The following is an 18,416-nucleotide window of genomic DNA, read 5'->3' as shown; positions in this document are numbered from 1 at the left end:
TAAACTTTCAAAATTCTTTCTTTTAGCTTTAGAAATACACTATACCTTCCCATTATCTATAGTCACCCTATTATGCAATAACACACCAGCATTTATTAATCCTATCTAACTGAAATCAGTACCTGTTGATCAGCCTTTCCTTTCCTTCCTCCCCACTGCTCTCCCAGCTTCTGGTAGCCACCATTTAGTCTATGAGAGCATAAAAGTTGAATCTTGAAGTACAACAGAGCAAAGACACTTTTTTACATTTTTTTTACTGTTTTATTACTATGAAATGATCAAATACATATCTGCATTTTTATTCACAAAATGTCATTTAAAATGGGAGATAAGTTATTCATGGGCAAACTACCCCAAACCTTTCATAACATATAAAATGTCATTTCTGCTATTAAAGTGAAAATTCTGATGAATCAGCAGCTTCCCTTGCTCCATTTGCATGACTATCTAAATTCTGCATGTAGTGGACATTAGTCCCAACCCCATGACCTTTTGATGCTGGTAGGACACATTTCCAAGGTTTTCCTCAGGTTTTCTATATACAAGTTAAGCATTCATAATCTAAAACTCCAAAATCTGAAATGCTCCAAAATCTGATATGTGAGCACTCAAAGTGTTTCAGATTTTAGAGCATTTGAACTTGTTTTTTATTCATTTTTGAGAGCCAATAAAAGCAGATCCACTTGTTTCAGGGAGGAGAAAGAGAAGCTGCATATTATCTGAAAATAAGGTAAGGAACTGATGAAGGGCTTCTGCTTCCTTCAGAGATGACAAGATGCTTACTCTCTATTCATCTCCTGTATCTCTGCCAACATCTGAGGACCACACAATTGCTGTGGTAACTTACGTGTAAATATCCTGTGAGCACTGAGGTGGATTGTCATTCACGTCTTGTAGTATCACTGTGAGTGTCCCAGTTGTTGAATGCATCCGATTGTTGTCATAAACTCTAATATATAATACCCAAGACTTTGGTGTGGCTACATCCTCATAATCCAAAGGATAGGCAATTGTGACCTCTCCTGAATCTAAAAGGCAGGCAAATGAAAATGTATTCAGCATTAATAAGATGAATAATTTATGATTTACAATAGTGGCATGGATAAAATAGTTCTAGGAACAAAATAAAGGTCAGTTGCTGACCTGCTGTAGTTCCCAAGCTAGTTACAACTTTGGATTTGTGAAGAGCGGGAACTGGGTAAGTGACAGGGGAAAAGAGAAGCCTCTTGAACTGTGTAGATCAGATAGTATTTCATGGGAGGGTAGTGGGGTAAATACACTGAGGCTTAGACTGAGTGTGGAAACATGAGCACAGAAATCCAGAGAGAAGATTGGGGTGGCTTGAAGGTGGCTATGTAGATGTGTGTGAAACAAAGAAAAAGAACAGAAAGAAAAATCGATATTTTAATTAGGAACTGCTTTTTAAATCATTTCATTGTATCTACGTTTGCAAAGCATGTAACATGTATAAAATACTAGACAGTGTTTTTATAAACAGTGTTGTTTATGCTAAATGTAAATACATATTTGATGCTTGATGTCATCTCTTATGTTGATAGCTCTCCTGACATTGTGTTTGTCTAGAGTGCATTCCCTAATTAATTCTTCAGGAAAAACTATAGGCATTAATATTTCTTTATTGCTTTCACCTTCCTAAAATTTTATATGCTGTCTTTACCTGTGAAGTTATTTTGCTGGATATAAATTTTCAACCCTCATTGTGTTTTCAAGTTTCTTAAATATGTTACTTCATTGATTGATGGAGAAGATGTTGCAAAAATTCATTCGTAGTGTAATTATCATTCTCTTATAAGTAACTTAGTCTTTTTGCTCAAACACTTTTTTTTTAAGTTAACATCAGTACTATACTGGAATGTGTCTCAGATTTAGCCATTCTGGATTGATTTTCCCAAGAACCTCACATTTCTTAATATGCAGCTTCATATCTTTTATTATAGAAAATGCATTCTTTTTCCCCATTTTCTTATAGATGCATTATAATTCCTCATAATAGTGATATTGGTTGTTATATATTCATATATGTACACAAGATAACAATATTTGGTCAGTCATTTTCCAGTATTTCCCCTTTCCCACCCCTTCTCCTCCCCTAAGCCCCTAACTCTTTTATACTGATCTCCCTTGCTTTTCATGAGATACCCCCTGCTTTTCTCTTTCTTTATTCTCTCTAGCTTCCACATATGAGAGAAAACATAGGACTCTTGACATTCTGGGTTGGCTTATTTCACTGAATGTAATGTTCTCAGTTTCTATCTATTTTCCTGCAAATGACATAATTTCCATTCTTCTTTATGGCTGAATAAAACTCCATTGTTGTAAATATGTCACATTTTCTTTATCCATTGACAGATGCCTAGGCTGGTTCTATAATTTGACTATTGTGAATTATGCTGCTATAAATATGGGTATACATATATTATTATAGTGTGATGATTTAAAAACTTTAGACCAAGGAGTGGTATAGCTGGGTCAAATGATTCCATACCCAGTTCTGAGAAACCTCTATACTGGTTTCCATAGTGGTTGTGCTAATTTACAATCCTACCAACAGTGCAAAAGTGTTCCTTTTGCCTGCATTCTCTCTTGCATTTATTATTGTTTGTATTCTTGATGATTGCCATTCTGACTGAAGTGAGATGAAATTTCGATAAAGTCTAGGAATGTATACTTGAATGACACTTTTATTTTTTGGGTCTGTTGCTTTTGTTTGCTTCTCAGGAATTTGTAGAATATGATTTAAAGTCTTGGCTTTTCTCTGCCTGTCCTTAATAGCTATATTTTAAAAATTTTTATTTAAATATAATATTAGATTTTTAAATAAAAATAAATCTATGGAAATTTTTTTCCTAATAATCTGAGAGCAAGTTGCTAGCATAATACTTCATTCTCTGATATTTTGATGTACATTTCCCAAAATATACATGACACAAGTATCAAAATCAGGAATTTAACATCAATACATTTAATACAGAGAGTCTCATTCAAATTTCACTGATTGTGTCAATTTTTTAATTAAAAAATTCAATTCAGAATTACACATTGTCAGGTCCCCTAAATCCCCAACTTTTTCAACTGAAAAAGTTCTTATATCTTCCCTTGAGTTTTACAACCTTAATTCTTTCAAAAATTTTAAAAGAGAGCAACTTTGGAAAATTTTTCTTCTCAAATTAAATTAGCCTGAAGTTTTCGTAATCAATTCAGGTTTTAAAGCTTTTGATTAAATAGCACAGAAGTTATACTTCATTTTGTCAGTTTGTTTCATTACTTATCATGTCCACCTTAATTGCTTGACTAAGCAGGCATCTGCCAGTTTACTCCATTCCAAAGTTACTGCTTAACCCTGTGCAAAAAAATATTTTGTGGAGAAGCATTTGAAACTACATACACTTCCTCTACCTCATCACACTGTCGATTTATGTACATATTCATGTCTCGGTGGACTCATGGTGTCCCATTTTATTTAATGGGTTTAATCTACAGTTATGCTTATTTGTTTATTTTTACTAGTATGTAATATTTGTAGATCTGTATGGAGTAAAGTATGATAATTTGACATATGTATACAATGTGTAACAACCAAATCAAGGTAATAAGTGCTTTATATCCTACAATGTTAGTCATTTTTATGTCCAGGGAACTCAAATACTCCTATTTTCTCATTATTTTGAGATAAATCACACTTTTATAACTAGTGATTATTACTGTGCTGTACAGAGCCAGTATTAATTCCTCCTACTACCTACCTTTTGGTACCTCTTAATGTTCTTTTCATCTCCCATCCCTGTCCTTCCCAGTCTCTCATGACAGTGTCACACAGTTCTAAAATATTGACTTTATAATTTCCACAAATAAATGAGAACATGTATTATTTATCTGTTTGTCTCTGGCTTATTTCACTTAACAGAATGGTTTCTAGTTCAATCCATGCTGCTGCAAATGACAAGATTGTATTCTCTTTTAAAATGGAATAGTATTCCATTGTGAATACATACCACATGAACCTCATCCTTTTGTCCATTGGTGGACACCTTGATTGATTCCATGTATGATTATTTATTTCAATATTCTAATGGTCCTAGCATTGGAACCAATTCTGGGCATCCAATTCTGGGCAACTTCTGCATCTTCCTGACATTACTTGTTATTGTTTGTGTAGGTTCTTGCTTTCTAGTTCATCCTATATTTTAACTGCTCTAGTCTCAAAAAGAGTCATTCCTCTACGGAGCTCTTGTAGGGAAAATAGTATGCAGAGGTCAGCATCGGCTCACGAGGTATATACTCATTGCTTTTGTGACATCATGTTCCTAAACTCTTTTAATCTAATTGTAGACACAGGTACAGAATGTATTTGTGTTTGTAGTATATACACATGTAGTTACATCAGTATTTGTGTATTTGTGTATACTGTGTGTAGACACATGTATACAAATACATATATTAAAAAGCATAAATTCACTATGATACCTTCAATTTTAATTTATTCTATATGGTTCATTCTAGATTTTTTTCATTTTTTACACTAATAATTCACACCTCCTATAAGAGAATCAGCCTTTCTTTATCTTTAATGTAGTTATTTTATCAATCTTCCTTTATGTAACTGCTGTCCTATCTATGCTGCCATCCTTCTTATGCTCAGTTCAGGGACCCTTCTTTCTCTCAGCTTAAAGTATGACTTGCCACACCTAGCCTCCACTCTGTGAATCATCTTCCCTAACCTTCTCGGATTCTGAACCCCTATGTGGAATTCATTCTATCAATATGATAGTGTATATTTAATCCAATTATGCTTATGTGTGAAAAAGCACATACCCTCTTTAAAAGATGAAAATGAAATCTTTCTTCCCTCCTCCTCCTTGTTTTATGCTTGAATTGTTAGAGGCATGAACTTCTAACTTCCAGTCATGTGAAATGTACACAGAGTTACAAGTGTCATAATCAAGTGGACGGAATTCAGTGCAGGTCTTCCACAGAAATTAATTCTATGAGTTTAAGTAAATTAAAACTCCTCTTCCAGGAGTTACATGATGAATGGGGGTTAGGACAGTAAAGCCCCAAAGGGGTTATTATGCATGCAAAGTCCTAGGAAAATATATGATATAGAATAAATATTTAATTTATGTTAACTAGTATTCTAGTTTCCATGGGAAAGTTTGCCTTTCAGAGGAAAACCATACAATAAAATCCTAGGGAATACTGTTATGGATCTGAATTGTCTGAGAGTTTCCATACTTCTGAGAAGGAAGAAATGATTACTTGTTACTTCATAGAAATATGTAAACATACTGCTAAATATTTTGAAGATGGTTTCACCCTAATAGAATGATAATCAGGCTTATTTTTAACTAGTGAAAAATGCATTATATTATAGTTTCTGAAATGATTAGCCACAAAACTGTTTTATACCTTCATTTATAGAAAATTCTTTTCGTGTACGTATAAATTCATAGTGTACCGAGTCCCCTATGTCTCTATCAGCTGCTGTCAACTTGACCAACATTGTTCCAACAGGCAGATTTTCATAAATATTAATAGGTGCATCTGGTATGTATCTGTGGGACAAAAGAGGTTTTTTTTATCATTCAGTATAAACAAATGTCTATTTTCATCTGTGTCACACAGCAAATATTTTAAATTTCATGTGATACATATTTTGTAACATTTTAAAACCACTGGCCTTAAATAATTTGTAGATTGTTATGTATGCTAGGGAATGCTTACATATCATAAAATAATCTTACAAGATTTTTTTCTTTTTTTTTTTTTACATATACTTTGTCTCTAGTCCTTCCAATGACTAGTAAATTATGCTGTTTTCCAGATGAGAAAATTCTAACACTTTGGCAATCACGTTTTCATTTCATATGTTTGAAAATATTTCAATATATACGCAAGTACTTATTGCCCCAGTTCTCTTGAACTACCATGGATTCACCACATGAACATATCTATAAGTTTTCTGTAATATATTTTGCTTATTAAAGAAAAACAGCAAGAAAATAGCAAACTTTAAAATCTATTCCACTAAAATGTTAATTCTCTTTGTAGTGTTGAAAGCAAAGTATAAATGCATTTGACTTCTAATCTATGTTGAAAAAAGCAATAATGAAGAGTTCATAGAATTTTGATTTCTGATTTAATAAAATTTACAATAGAAATAATAGTAAAACTTTGATATTTGAACCGCTATAAAAAAGTTTTAGTGATGAAATCCTAGCACTTAAATATTTAGATTTCTCATTGCTTACGTAAGAATGGGACTCTCATCATTAACATTCTGGATGTTTATAGTGATGGTGCCAACACATGACTCCACAGGGAGATTCTCCTTCCTTCTCGCAGCAATTACAAACTGGAAATGCTAAAATAAACAAGAGAAGAGAGTAGGTCTTTTTTTTTTTTTTTTCTTGAGTACTTAAAATATGCATCTTCCCTTTCATAAAATATGTTTTAAAAATAAAATTGAAAAACACTTCACAAAGCTGTTAGCATGAAAATGTAGATAGACTCTTTCCCAAAACACCTTAAAATCATTTGTGGAAAAGAATATCTCTTGTATTCTCATGCAGATTCTGCAATTACTGCTAACTTCCCAATTGTTATGAAACTGAAGTTATATTTTTGATAGTTTTCAGCATACTACATTTGAGGAAACATGTCAAATTTAAATTTGTTAAAATAGCTAAATAAAATTAGCTTTATTATTTAGGGAAAAATCCCTGAAGCTCAACAATTAACCTGTAGAACAAAACTGAAAAAACTCAAATATTTTAGAAGCTTCAGAATATAATTTTATTTAAAGAAGTCACATTCCAATGCCCCAAACAACTAGGAAATGTAGTCTAATAGAGTACTAACTAATTTTGATGAAGTCAAAGAATGATTGTAATATTTTTGTTTTATTAAATTTAATTTTATAATAAGTAGATTATGTGTATGAGCAAAATGTACTTCAAAATTTATTTAATCCAAAAAGATTATAACTGTTTAAGCTTTCTACTTCAGGAATACTTTTAATAAGTGAGAAGAAATTGAAGATCACAGATGGACATTCTAAAATTTGCATGAACAACAACATATTACAATTTAAGTAAATTATTATTCAGGAAAAAAGCATGTGTAAACTATTTAGAAGTAAGGTAGGATATGTATAAAGTAGAGAGAAAATACACAATTAGGAAACAAGTAGGAGAAAAATTAAAAGTGTGGTACCTTAGAAGTAAAGGTAAGAGTTGCAACACAGGACTTGGCAAACAAAAATATTGTTTTCAAACACATGAATGAATCTATTGTCTCTTTGTATTTTGAATCTTAACAAAGCACTGAAAATTGGTAGCTAGAGTTAATGCTTTCATTCAAAATTTTTTTCTCAAGTACTGACTATTTGATGAAAGTGTAATATGCTAGAGATAGGAACTAAGTTAGAAATAACCTTAGTGTAGTGAAAACCATGTTCTAATGGGGAAGATGGACATGCAACTCAAAGGAAGGTAAAAGTTGCTCAAGCAGAGTTTTGCTTTTAAATCAGACTGATGTACAGAGTAAAAATAGTTTGCTGTAATCCTTCAAGAATACAGCTGAAATGACATTTTAAGAGGAAAGATAAAGACAAGGACAGGCTGGGGGGAATAATGACCATTTAACCATTTCTTCTGAGAATTGCCAGGGCATGAAATTAACAGGAATTTGCCAAAGGCCAGTGATCCATAGGCATGTCTTATGGAGGCAAAGGGTTAGTTCCCCAGCTGTGGGGAGGTGGGGGGTCTAACCAGAATTTGAATATCAAAATGAAACTAAAATATTAGTAAAATGAATTAGCAATCTATATTGAAAACTGCCTTAAATGGGGTTGGTTATATGTCAAAACACAAGGATGTGTAATAATAGAAAATGTATTTAAGTAGTTCAGAATTTTAATAGATGAAAGAAAAAAAACAAACTGTAATCATTTGAACAGATAGAGAAAAGAGATATATAAGTCAAAATCAAACTCCTGATTTAAAAAAAAAATTTAATATAAGAAAATTTCTTTATTTAAAAAGATTACCTACCAAAACCCAGTGACAAATAACATTCTCATTTGAAACATTTAAACAATGTTTTTTAAAATTATGACAAGCTAAGGATTCCTTCTTATATCATTTCTAGTAAAAATTTTTTTTTCTGGAAGTTATCATCAGAAAAGTAAGGTGCAAAAAATAAATTAAAAGTTGTAGGGCTGGGGAGATAGCTCAGCTGGTGGAGTGCTTGCCTCGCAAGCACAAGGCCCTGAGTTCGATCCCCAGTACCGCAAAAAAGAAAAAAAAAAAAGTTGTAAGGATTAAAGAGAAGGGGTTATTTTCCATAAGCACATTATGAATGTTAACACATAGAAAACGAAAAAATCCCCTTGATATTTTTAGAATCAATAAAAGGATTTTGAAAGTTGCTGTCTTTAAGATCAAGATACCAAATTCAATAGTTTCCCATACAACCATAAAGAAAAATTAGAAAATGAATATTCAACAATAAAATGAAAGGTGGCATGCTGTACAAATGATGTGAAAAATCTTTATGGATAAATATAAAATCTTATTGAAGATTTAAAGTTGTAAACGAATGTGAGTGTATCTTTTTAGATGATAAAGATGGCAATATACTTTATTGGCAATTAAAATCGGAATGTCAATAGGGCCTTTATCATAAAGTTAATCCTGAACATTTTATGAAAGAATAAAAGAACAAAGAGAATGAAGGCAATTTGTTTAGGGGTGAATGGAAAATAGCAAGGCTGACCATATGACATGACAGCCCATAATGCCAGAATGAAAGTAATTTTTTAAGTGGCTAACCAGATCTCTTGGTCTTGGAAAAAAGGCTGGTTTTGTTGTTTGTTTTTTGTCTTTTGTTTTGTTTTCCTTTTACTCTCACATGATGAGAAAAGTTCTGGCCAAAGTGTTTGCCATTTAGAAAATCAGTGCCTAGGTAAGATTAGAGGGGAAAAAAAAGAAAGAGAGAGAGAGAGAGAGAGAGAGAGAGAGAGAGAAAGAAAGCAAGCCTGATAGGTCTACTAGTGGAAACATTGAGAATTGTTTAAGAAACTGGAAAACATTGGAAATTTACATGGTTCAATTTCCCAGAACAATTTGGTAAGGAGAAGTGATTTATTTCATTTTTCCATCACCTTATACTTCTTTCTTCTTTTCCAATATTTTCAGATTTGAAATTTAACCAGGACAATGAGGGAAAAAACAAAATCAAGTAAAGTCAAAGGCAGAAGCAATTCTCCAGATAATTCAAGACTAAAAGTGTAATGTCATTGAATTACACAGAATATTGCCTCAGTTCTAGGCTTTTGATTTGTTTTATTTTATAATTTTTTGTAGATGGACACAATATCTTTATTTGTCATTTATTTATTTTTATGTGGTGCTGAGGATAGAACTCAGTGCAGCACATGTGTGAGGCAAGAGCTCTCCCACTGAGCCAACATCCAGCCCTTAGTTCTAGGCTTTTGAATGTAGAGATGATCCCTTTTTCAGCTTTTACACACACCTATAAAAGTACATGAATTGAGGTATTTTGAAAAGGTTTAAGAAAAGCAAAATAAATAAAAAATTTTTTTTTGTTTTGTTTTGTTTTGTTGTTGTTTTTGCGGTGCTGAGGATTGTACCCAGGGCCTTGTGCTTGCAAGGCAGGCACTCTACCAACTGAGCTATATCCCAGCCCAAATTGTTTTTAATCAATTTTCTTAATAAGAATTTCTATACAATCTAGGTGCCTATGAAAAGGCAATTACATAAATTTGATAAAGTTTTTATTTTAATTTAGGTAAGTTTCAATAATTATTTTTCATTCAAAAAGTATTTAAAAGCATTTATTATATTAATGCTTTATTTTGTATTAAGTCTCACCTTAGGATTTGTTTCATAGTCCAAAGGAGGTTCAGCAGTTTTAGAGATGACACCATTATGTGAATCCAAAGCAAAGTAGGCAGTGGCATTAGTTGAAGAATTTACTATTAAAAACTAAAAAATGAAAACAAACACACATAGACATGGTAAATACATTATTGAAAAAGCATGAATTTTGAACTGACAGTTTTGATGCAAATATTTGGCCAGACCTATACAAAAATTAGTTTTATAAAAACAGTGCCCATATATTAAGTCTGAACTTACTCTCAGTTCCAGATTCAAAAAAAAGTTGAACTTTCTTTTCACATCTTTAGCTGTACTTTTTCCATTGGGTCTTGTGCTTAAGTACTAGAGCATTTTTGGTAAATAGCTGTCACTGTTTTCATAATTACTTTCTAGTATTGTATATGCAGCTTTTTCCAGTTAAAAAAACAGTCACTCCCTTTTGTATACTCAGGAAGTGTATCTAAAGGAGGTACATGCACTAAATTACTTGGAAGAAACCATTTGATCTTGTCTCTGTATTGATTTTCTGTATGGAAAAAGTAAAATATCACTTTGAAGACAAAGATTTTATGGGCATCAGCATGTTCCTACACATTGTCACCCATGCTTATAACTGGGACCAAGTTCAAGATGAATATTAAAGATTTTGAAAAGAATTTCATAAAGGAACTAAATTATAAAAAATTTACATCCAGATTCTGGTGTAAAGAAAAACAATAAAACTTGGACATGTGACAAACAATGCAATTTCTAAAAAGTCACAGCAGCCGTTTTGATGGCATAACAACTTACATTTTTTGCCTATAAGTGAACAACTCAAGTTGGCTTATGTTAGACTAAATTCTGCTAATCATTCTTATGGAAAATCTTTTTTTTGTTTCTCCCCTTGTTATTATGGTTTTAAATTTTTAAACATTATAATTTTCCAAGTCTTTGTTTTGTTTCTCTTTTCTAATGATTTTTATAATAAAATTCAAATTTATAAATTTCACTGATGGAATATACATGAAAATATATAATTATAATTTATATTTATGGAACCACCATTCTACACATGACCTAAACCCACACATAAACCCACACACTCTAAACACACAAGACCCCTATCTTCTCTCTTCCCCTCCACAGACACACACTCACACAAATGGAGCATCTGAGCATATAAACAAGGAATTTCATTTTTTTCCCTTTGTTGTCTTCTATCCTCCCTCTAAATTCACATGAGCAAAACATGTAACCAAGCATGCTAATAAATGCCTCATAATCAGGTCACCATAAAAATTATATATAGACTTCATTCTCCAGAAAGTTGCTCCTCCAAAACTTTAGTTTCAACCATATTCTCAAGTCATGTTTATAAAACCAGTTTTTTTGCAACAAGCATGAACAAATAGGAAACAATGTAAGCCTCTTCTATGAAGAATTTGAGTCACTAAATTTAAGGCAAAATATTCGAATGTATTAATATGATTTATAATATATAATCAAGAAGCCAGTTGTTTTCTTAAAATATAATCACATTTTAGGTCATATTATACCATTAGAAATTTCTGAGAAAATATAGTTATAAGTAAATTGTCTTAAATTTTTTTCTTTACCCCCTCTTAAGCTGTAACCATATTGTCATTTATTACTTATTAATTCTCCATTCTTTAGGAATTATTGCTGAAACCGGAAATAATATGAAGATCTAAAACACCCATTATTCAAATTACGTGTATAATAAGGAAAATATGCCTGATTTGAGTGAATTAAAGGAGAAATAATGAAAGGACATGATTGGAATGAATAAAAACAAATAATAATGAAAGGACATTTTATTGAGTGACTCTGTCATTAGATAAATGACTGCTTTAATTAAAACCCGATGAACTAACTTTTTGCTCACTATAAATCAGACACTTTAAAATCAAATTTTGAAAAAAATAAATAACTGATAAAAACTTACTTCAACTTCTTGTCCTATATCTGGGTCCCTTGAAAGAATCATATATATAAAAGCAGATGCAGGAATATTTTCAGGAACAGACACTGAAACACCTATAAAATTACCAAAATCATGAAATTTAAATTTAAGATTAAATTTAAATTCAAACATTCTTTGCCTCATATAGATGCTATAAGTTATGTGCTGTAAAAATTTCTACTTCAGCTTGTTTTTTTGATTTTTAGACAGGATCCTGTTAAGTTGCTCAGTAGCCTTGAACCCTGGGCTCAATTGATTCTCCTGCCTCAACCTCCTGAGTGCTGGCACTATAAGCTTGTGCTTCCATGACTGACTTTCAAGCAGTTTTCTTAATACATTTTCAGAAAAAGAAAAATAAACAAAAAATATTCATTCATGTTAACATTCATATTTTTTAAATCCACATAGTTCTGATTCATATTTCTAAATTTAAATTTTGGGCAAGCGTGGAATGGGATATAATTGCTCAGTGCTTGCACAACATAGACGATCTCAAAGATATTTCATCTTGAATTCTTTTATGTTAAAATGTTGAAGTTTTTATTCTGTTCCACAATAATGTACAAAATGTAGAGCCAGACTATGTTATCAAAATATATGCGTTTGAATTCCTGCTTCATCAATATTCTCATCTGGACAATGCAGATAAAGTACATTTCCAACTTTAGAGTAGTTTTTAAGGACTAAATAAAATACCATACATACACATCTCACAAATGCTACTCTCATTTTCCCAAACTTTACTTATCTTACTTCCAATGTTACCATTGTGATTTTCTCACCCTAAAATCGAATTACACAAATGCACACACATTTAAACCATTAGTAGTTTCTTCAGCTGATATGTGATTCTACAAATGATACTCTTTTTCCAAAAAGAGGATTCTTCCTTACTGTGCACTTCAGTCTTGGATATAAATTAGGTGGTCCTGCAAAAGCCTCATATTGTTTGATTATTTCTACGGATGTTAAGGAACAAATTTTGTGTGCATAGAACTAGTTCATTTTGAACTTTTGTTTCACATTGAACATGTATAAACAGATGCTCTAATTTAGTGATTTGCTCTTGTTAATTATAGAGAGATAACGAACCACAGTGAGCTGAACATGTGTGTCAAATCAGCAACTTGAAAATCATATCGTCAGCTTTTCCAAGAGGCACACTTAGTTACCCTGTGTTTCATAGAAGGTAATTTCTCCCCACTTTTCCTTTGTCCCAAGGACATAACCCAGATGATGGAAAAGAGGGCATAGTGATCTTGACAGTGCCTGAGCAATTTGTGTTGGTTCAGCCAAGTCTGGTAGAAACCAGGTCAGAATGACCTTCTTGGGATTCCTGTGTATCTTTTTAAAGCTTCCTGTAATTTGGGGAGACTTAAAGGAAATTACAGAGAACATCCCATTGTTTCAAAGTGATCCAAAAGATACGATCTTCATCGACATCAAAGGTGAAAGCTGGCTTATTGTCAAGCTCACCTAGGAGACGTCTCTTTCTTAAATTGAGCCTGAGAACAGTCTCTTTAATATAAATTCCTGTTTCAAATATATTTATTAATATGCATAACAGAAGGTATGTTTTTGCTCAATGCAAGAAATGTGTGTGTTGGAAATTTTGAATTTCCAAAAGATGATGGTTCTAAAGATGGAGAAGAGGGAATGCTTGTGTTGAGAAGTCGGTAGACAGCAGCAACAGACAGGCACTGGGGTCGGGGGGAGTGCTTTAAGGAAGTTTGCTTCATTCCTCTGGCCTTCAACTTTCAGTTTCTCCTGATAGAAATAGGGAGAGGAAGACAAGCAGTTAAACAGAAAAGGTAGAGAAGTAGAGAGGGCTTTCATATGACAGATGACTAAGCAGTTAAGTTTAGAAAAAAAAATGAAGAGAAAAGAAAGGAGAGAACAATAAGTAGAACAGATGCAATTGTGGCGATCCAGTTGACCCAACTAAAATTAAATCCAGCCAATCTGTTTCTGAGCTCCAATTATGTGCATGGTCTGAATACAGTCAAATGTTTCAAAGATTTTATTTTTAGGAGGTCTTCCTGAAAAAAAAAAAAAACTCAAACACACATGAGACTAAGGTTAAGAAATAGTATATGAGGCTGTGAATTTTATAGCACAAAGGATAAGAGCATTTTATAGCATTTCATATATAAAGGTCTATGTACTCCAATAATGCATTATAAATGTTTTATCTTATGAATGAAGTAAACCAATAAAATCTTATTTGCAGAATTTTAATTACACCAAATATTTCAGGAATGCATCTTAATCATACTGAAACTACTTCTATGTATCTCCTTATAAATCTATCATAATTGATATACCTGAAAACATAAGCAAATACTCTTTGAAGAGCAAGGATATGATTGTAATAATACTATTAGATTGTTAATCAATAAACTGAAATTTTATCATTAAAACTAGAGTTTTTAATACAAGACACATTAAAAATTAACAGAGTCAGGCATGGTGTGACTCAGGAGGCTGAGGCAGGAGGATTGCAAGTTGGAGGCCAACTTTGGCAACTTAGCAAGACTCCGTCTCAAAATAAAAAGTGAGAAGAACTTGGGATATAGCTAAGTGGTAAAGAGCCTCTGCGTTCAAGCCCCAATACCCCAAACAAACAAACAAAAAAACACAGACATGTTTAGAATAATTTACTGTACACATACAAAAAAAGAAATGATCATATAGAATAGTATATATCTTTTTAATTATCTATTGACATCACATCATTGTGCACAAAATTAAGGAAACTGAAGTTTATATCATTGTCATCTCATGACTCTTATTTTTTGAAAAAGTAATTTTTAAAGTCTAGGTAGCAATTCATTAAAATATATAACACCTTTTTGGTCAGTTTCCTATAGTTGAACATTTTGGTTATTTGAAAAGTTACACTATTACAAATTTTGCAATACATCTTGACCATATTTCTAATATTTTGGCAAAGATAAACTCTAAGAAACAAATTCTGGGAGAAAGATAGTAATGATTTTTTAAGGAAAATATTTACTACCATAATATTCTATGTGGTTATTCAAAAGTCCAACCTTAAAATTGCTAATTTTTAAATGTCTACGAAACATTACTTTTTTCTATTATGCTTATACCTTGAATAATATAGTAGGTGAACATTATATTTTATTATTTATATTTTCTGGTATTTGGCAACTTTTGAAGCCATATATTAATTCATATGTGACAGATAAACTTAGAATAATTTTGTCATTACTCCTAACCTCTAACCTGTCTACCACTCAAAGAAAAAAGTTACAATTTTTATTTGGACTACACTAGTTCTGTTTTTAGGAGCATTTTATATCTTCTCTTTTTTCAGTTTTTAAATTATTTTTCATAAAACTAAACTTTGAAAATGCTAGGTTTTATTTTTTAATTTTACTGTTGTATCATTTCATATATGTTTAAAATAAAGTTAACCTGTAATATACCTGCTCCTGTTGAAAAACTTGAGTCACAGGAAATAGGATCATCTGCATTTTCCACAAAAACTGTAAACATGTAAGTATTAGTATTATTTCCATTATCTCTGGCCTCAATTTCCAAAGGGTAGATTTTGGAGTTATTTGGGTTATCAAGATTCAAAGGCTGAAGAAGAGTGATTATACCTTTGACTAATGAAAGAAATAAAGAATTACCAAATTAAAATAATTAAGTTTATGTTAGTTTATTTTTATATTGATGAATTTTTAATTCACTTTATGGTATATTTTTCCATGAATAAGAAAAATGATGGTTAGCAATTATACATTCATTGGAAATATTTTCTTGTAAAAGCTTTTGCTTACTTTATGCTTATATGTTAAAATAATTACATATTTAAAATTGTTTCATCAGATTTTCGTCCAAGTTTGTAAGTCATCATTTGTTTACAACTACTTGTAAAAAAAAAAAACCATAAACCATAGTATTTTATTTTAATTACAATAAATGCTTTTGAGCCTTAAAAATTAGTCAAAACATTTTAAAATCCTTATCATTCATTGCTTTTGCCTTTCAAATTAATCTCACTGAATAAAGAATGAAAAATGAGCTTAGAAATAAAACTCAGGAAAAGGTTGCAAAGCAGAAGATTCTATCCCTGCTGCTACCACCTTCCTACATTCCCTCCCAGAATTCCTTCTTTTTGTTCTGGAATCATCTGATTTAATCCTATCCTGAGTGTGGTCTTCACTTTCTCAACGCCTTAGTCTTGCCAGAATTGTCCTTAGCTAGTTTCTTCTCCCAATGACATTTGCATTTTGAAGACAAATACATAAATTGCTAACAACTCTAAGGATTTAAATAAATTATCTCAAATGTTGGTTGATCAGTATGATGGTTCTGAAATATGTCAACTTTTCTAAGCCAAACTTTGTTTCCCAGAATTCTAATTATTGCATGTATTTTGGCTTATGTGGGTCACAAGGGAGCTTCTTGGCCAATGTGAAGGATGGAGATAGCAGCAGCCCTTTTGTTCCCTTCATGTTTTGGCTGGTCCACTTCATCACTGTTGGTATAAACTAGCTAGCTGAACCTGCAATTTCCTGACCTACTGAAGGTCAGAGACCTTCCAGCTTCTCTGACTTGCTGAACAGTTACGTGTACTCAGCCCTGTGATGAAATGCCCCAGCTTCCATGAAATACCAACCACCAAGGTCAGAGTCAATACGAATCAATGTGGGTCTCATGGGGTCCATGAGATGCCTCTGTGTTCTTGTCTACCCTTAACCTTCCCCACTTTATACCCATCTTCTCTTCCTGATTTCCTACCTTGTGAACTTCAAGTTCTAGCATTAGACAGTTAAAATAGCCTTTCAGAGAGTACATAAGAAGCTCCCTCAGTGTTCCCCTGGTGCTTTTGATTGTCTGTTTGAACCCATAGCTAATAAAATTAAGTACCTCAACAGCCTGTAAGAAAAAGCATTTCAGAACAGTAATCTTGTCCACATAGAAATCTATCCATAACCAAATATACTAATCAAATTATCCAGGAAAAGTCTCAATCTCTACAAATAAAATTGAGACAATAGTTATGACTTAGGTTTCCTATACTTTGCTAGGATTTTACAGAAGCATTTGTACTAATTATCTCTGAAAAACTAAGGCACTTATTAAAAGACAGTTTTAGGGGGCTGGGGAGATAGCTCAGTTGGTAGAGTGCTTGCCCTATAAGCACAAGGCCCTGGGTTCAATCCCCAGCACCCAAAAAAAAAAAAAAAAAAGATAGTTTTAAATCACCCATTATTTCATAAGAATGCCATTTTAACAAGTAGGGAAATAGCAACTATAAATGCCACATGTTTTTGGTATGTGTGCTTCTACACATTTAATTTTGAAAGAGTAGTTGAACCAGAACAAGTTCTAAAAATGTGAAGAGATTATATAGTGAATGTCTAACCAAAGTGGTCTCCAAAAAATGTATGTAAAACTCACAAGGGTCCAGAGCAAACATTTCCTGCTTAGTTTTAAAGGAATAAGTGATGCTGCTATCTTCATCTCGATCTATTGCTTTTACTCTTGCTATAATTTCTCCTACAGGTTTCTTTTCAGTCACATTAATAGAATCCAAAGGAAATGGCCTAAAGGAAAGTAAGACAGTGATAAAAAAAAATGGTTGAAGATGCAAATTTACAAATTCTTACACACATAATTGCAAGTTGTGATAAACTGCAGAGATTTGTGATCATACTACTTCCTCTTGTCAAGAACTGAAGTGTCACAAAGCTATTCAACTTTTGAGAAAATTCATTTGTGACACAAAGTTACTTAGTTTCTTGCATAAGCATTAATTTTCAATAATAAAGTCTCTGGTTCCTTGCCAAGCATCAAAAATGCCATGACACAAAATACATGAAAAATGAAAAACAGAACAGAATTACATACTTCTGTTATTCCATATATCCCATGTATAGAATAGTTGCCAATGGAACATAAGGTAATAAATATGTCCATTGATGAAATGCTATCCAAATTTTAACTTATCAGAGCAACTATCAAGACGGTTTTTGGAACTTTATTGCTCACCTCTTTAAGTTACACTTAATGTCCCTGATGATTCTATGACATTTTTGAAATTTAAATCTTTTTCTCATTCTGCCTTCATTCAAGGCATCAAACAGTTACTGATAATCCACCATATGCTATGCTAGTTTATGCACAGATGACGAAACCTTGTCTCCTAAAGTTCAAAATCTCACTGCTACTAGGAAGTACAACTATAAATACCTATTATGCTGTGTAGTTGAAGCAATGCTAAGTTTGCTGAAGGTTTAAGAAAAGGGAAGGCTGTGCTGTGTCTCTTAAGAGATGAAAAAAAAGTGTTCGAGGATGACAGTTTGGTATTTTGGTACTGCTTTTTCTAGCATTAAATTCTACTAATTTAGTAAAAGTAATAATTTCATACTTACTAAAAGCATGAGAGGGACAGAATATTGCTCCCAAAGGTTTACAGTCCCTCCACTTCATACATAGATGAAGTGGCAGGGCAGCTATTGCCACAAATAATAAGCTCCAAATTTGCTTCA

At 32.2% G+C, this 18,416-nt stretch overlaps 1 protein-coding gene across 1 annotated transcript in view; it reads right to left on the bottom strand.

The window, feature by feature from the left end:
* The window catches only part of LOC306667640 (cadherin-related family member 4-like), a gene marked incomplete at both ends in the record, with an annotated part of 136,546 nt that overhangs the window by 95,484 nt on the left and 22,646 nt on the right, over positions 1–18,416 (bottom strand). Inside the window, 6 exons of the mRNA XM_079150381.1 lie at positions 848–1,028; positions 5,428–5,573; positions 6,270–6,382; positions 11,872–11,963; positions 15,342–15,524; positions 17,326–17,471. Coding sequence (XP_079006507.1) covers positions 848–1,028; positions 5,428–5,573; positions 6,270–6,382; positions 11,872–11,963; positions 15,342–15,524; positions 17,326–17,471 — 861 coding nt within the window. The remainder of the gene's footprint in view (positions 1–847; positions 1,029–5,427; positions 5,574–6,269; positions 6,383–11,871; positions 11,964–15,341; positions 15,525–17,325; positions 17,472–18,416) is intronic.

This window comes from Sciurus vulgaris (assembly GCF_902686455.1).
Source record: "Sciurus vulgaris genome assembly, chromosome: 8".
Lineage (NCBI taxonomy): Eukaryota > Metazoa > Chordata > Mammalia > Rodentia > Sciuridae > Sciurus > Sciurus vulgaris.
The sequence above is the reverse complement of the archived record's forward strand: the minus strand, read 5'-3'. Positions and strand labels throughout refer to the sequence as shown.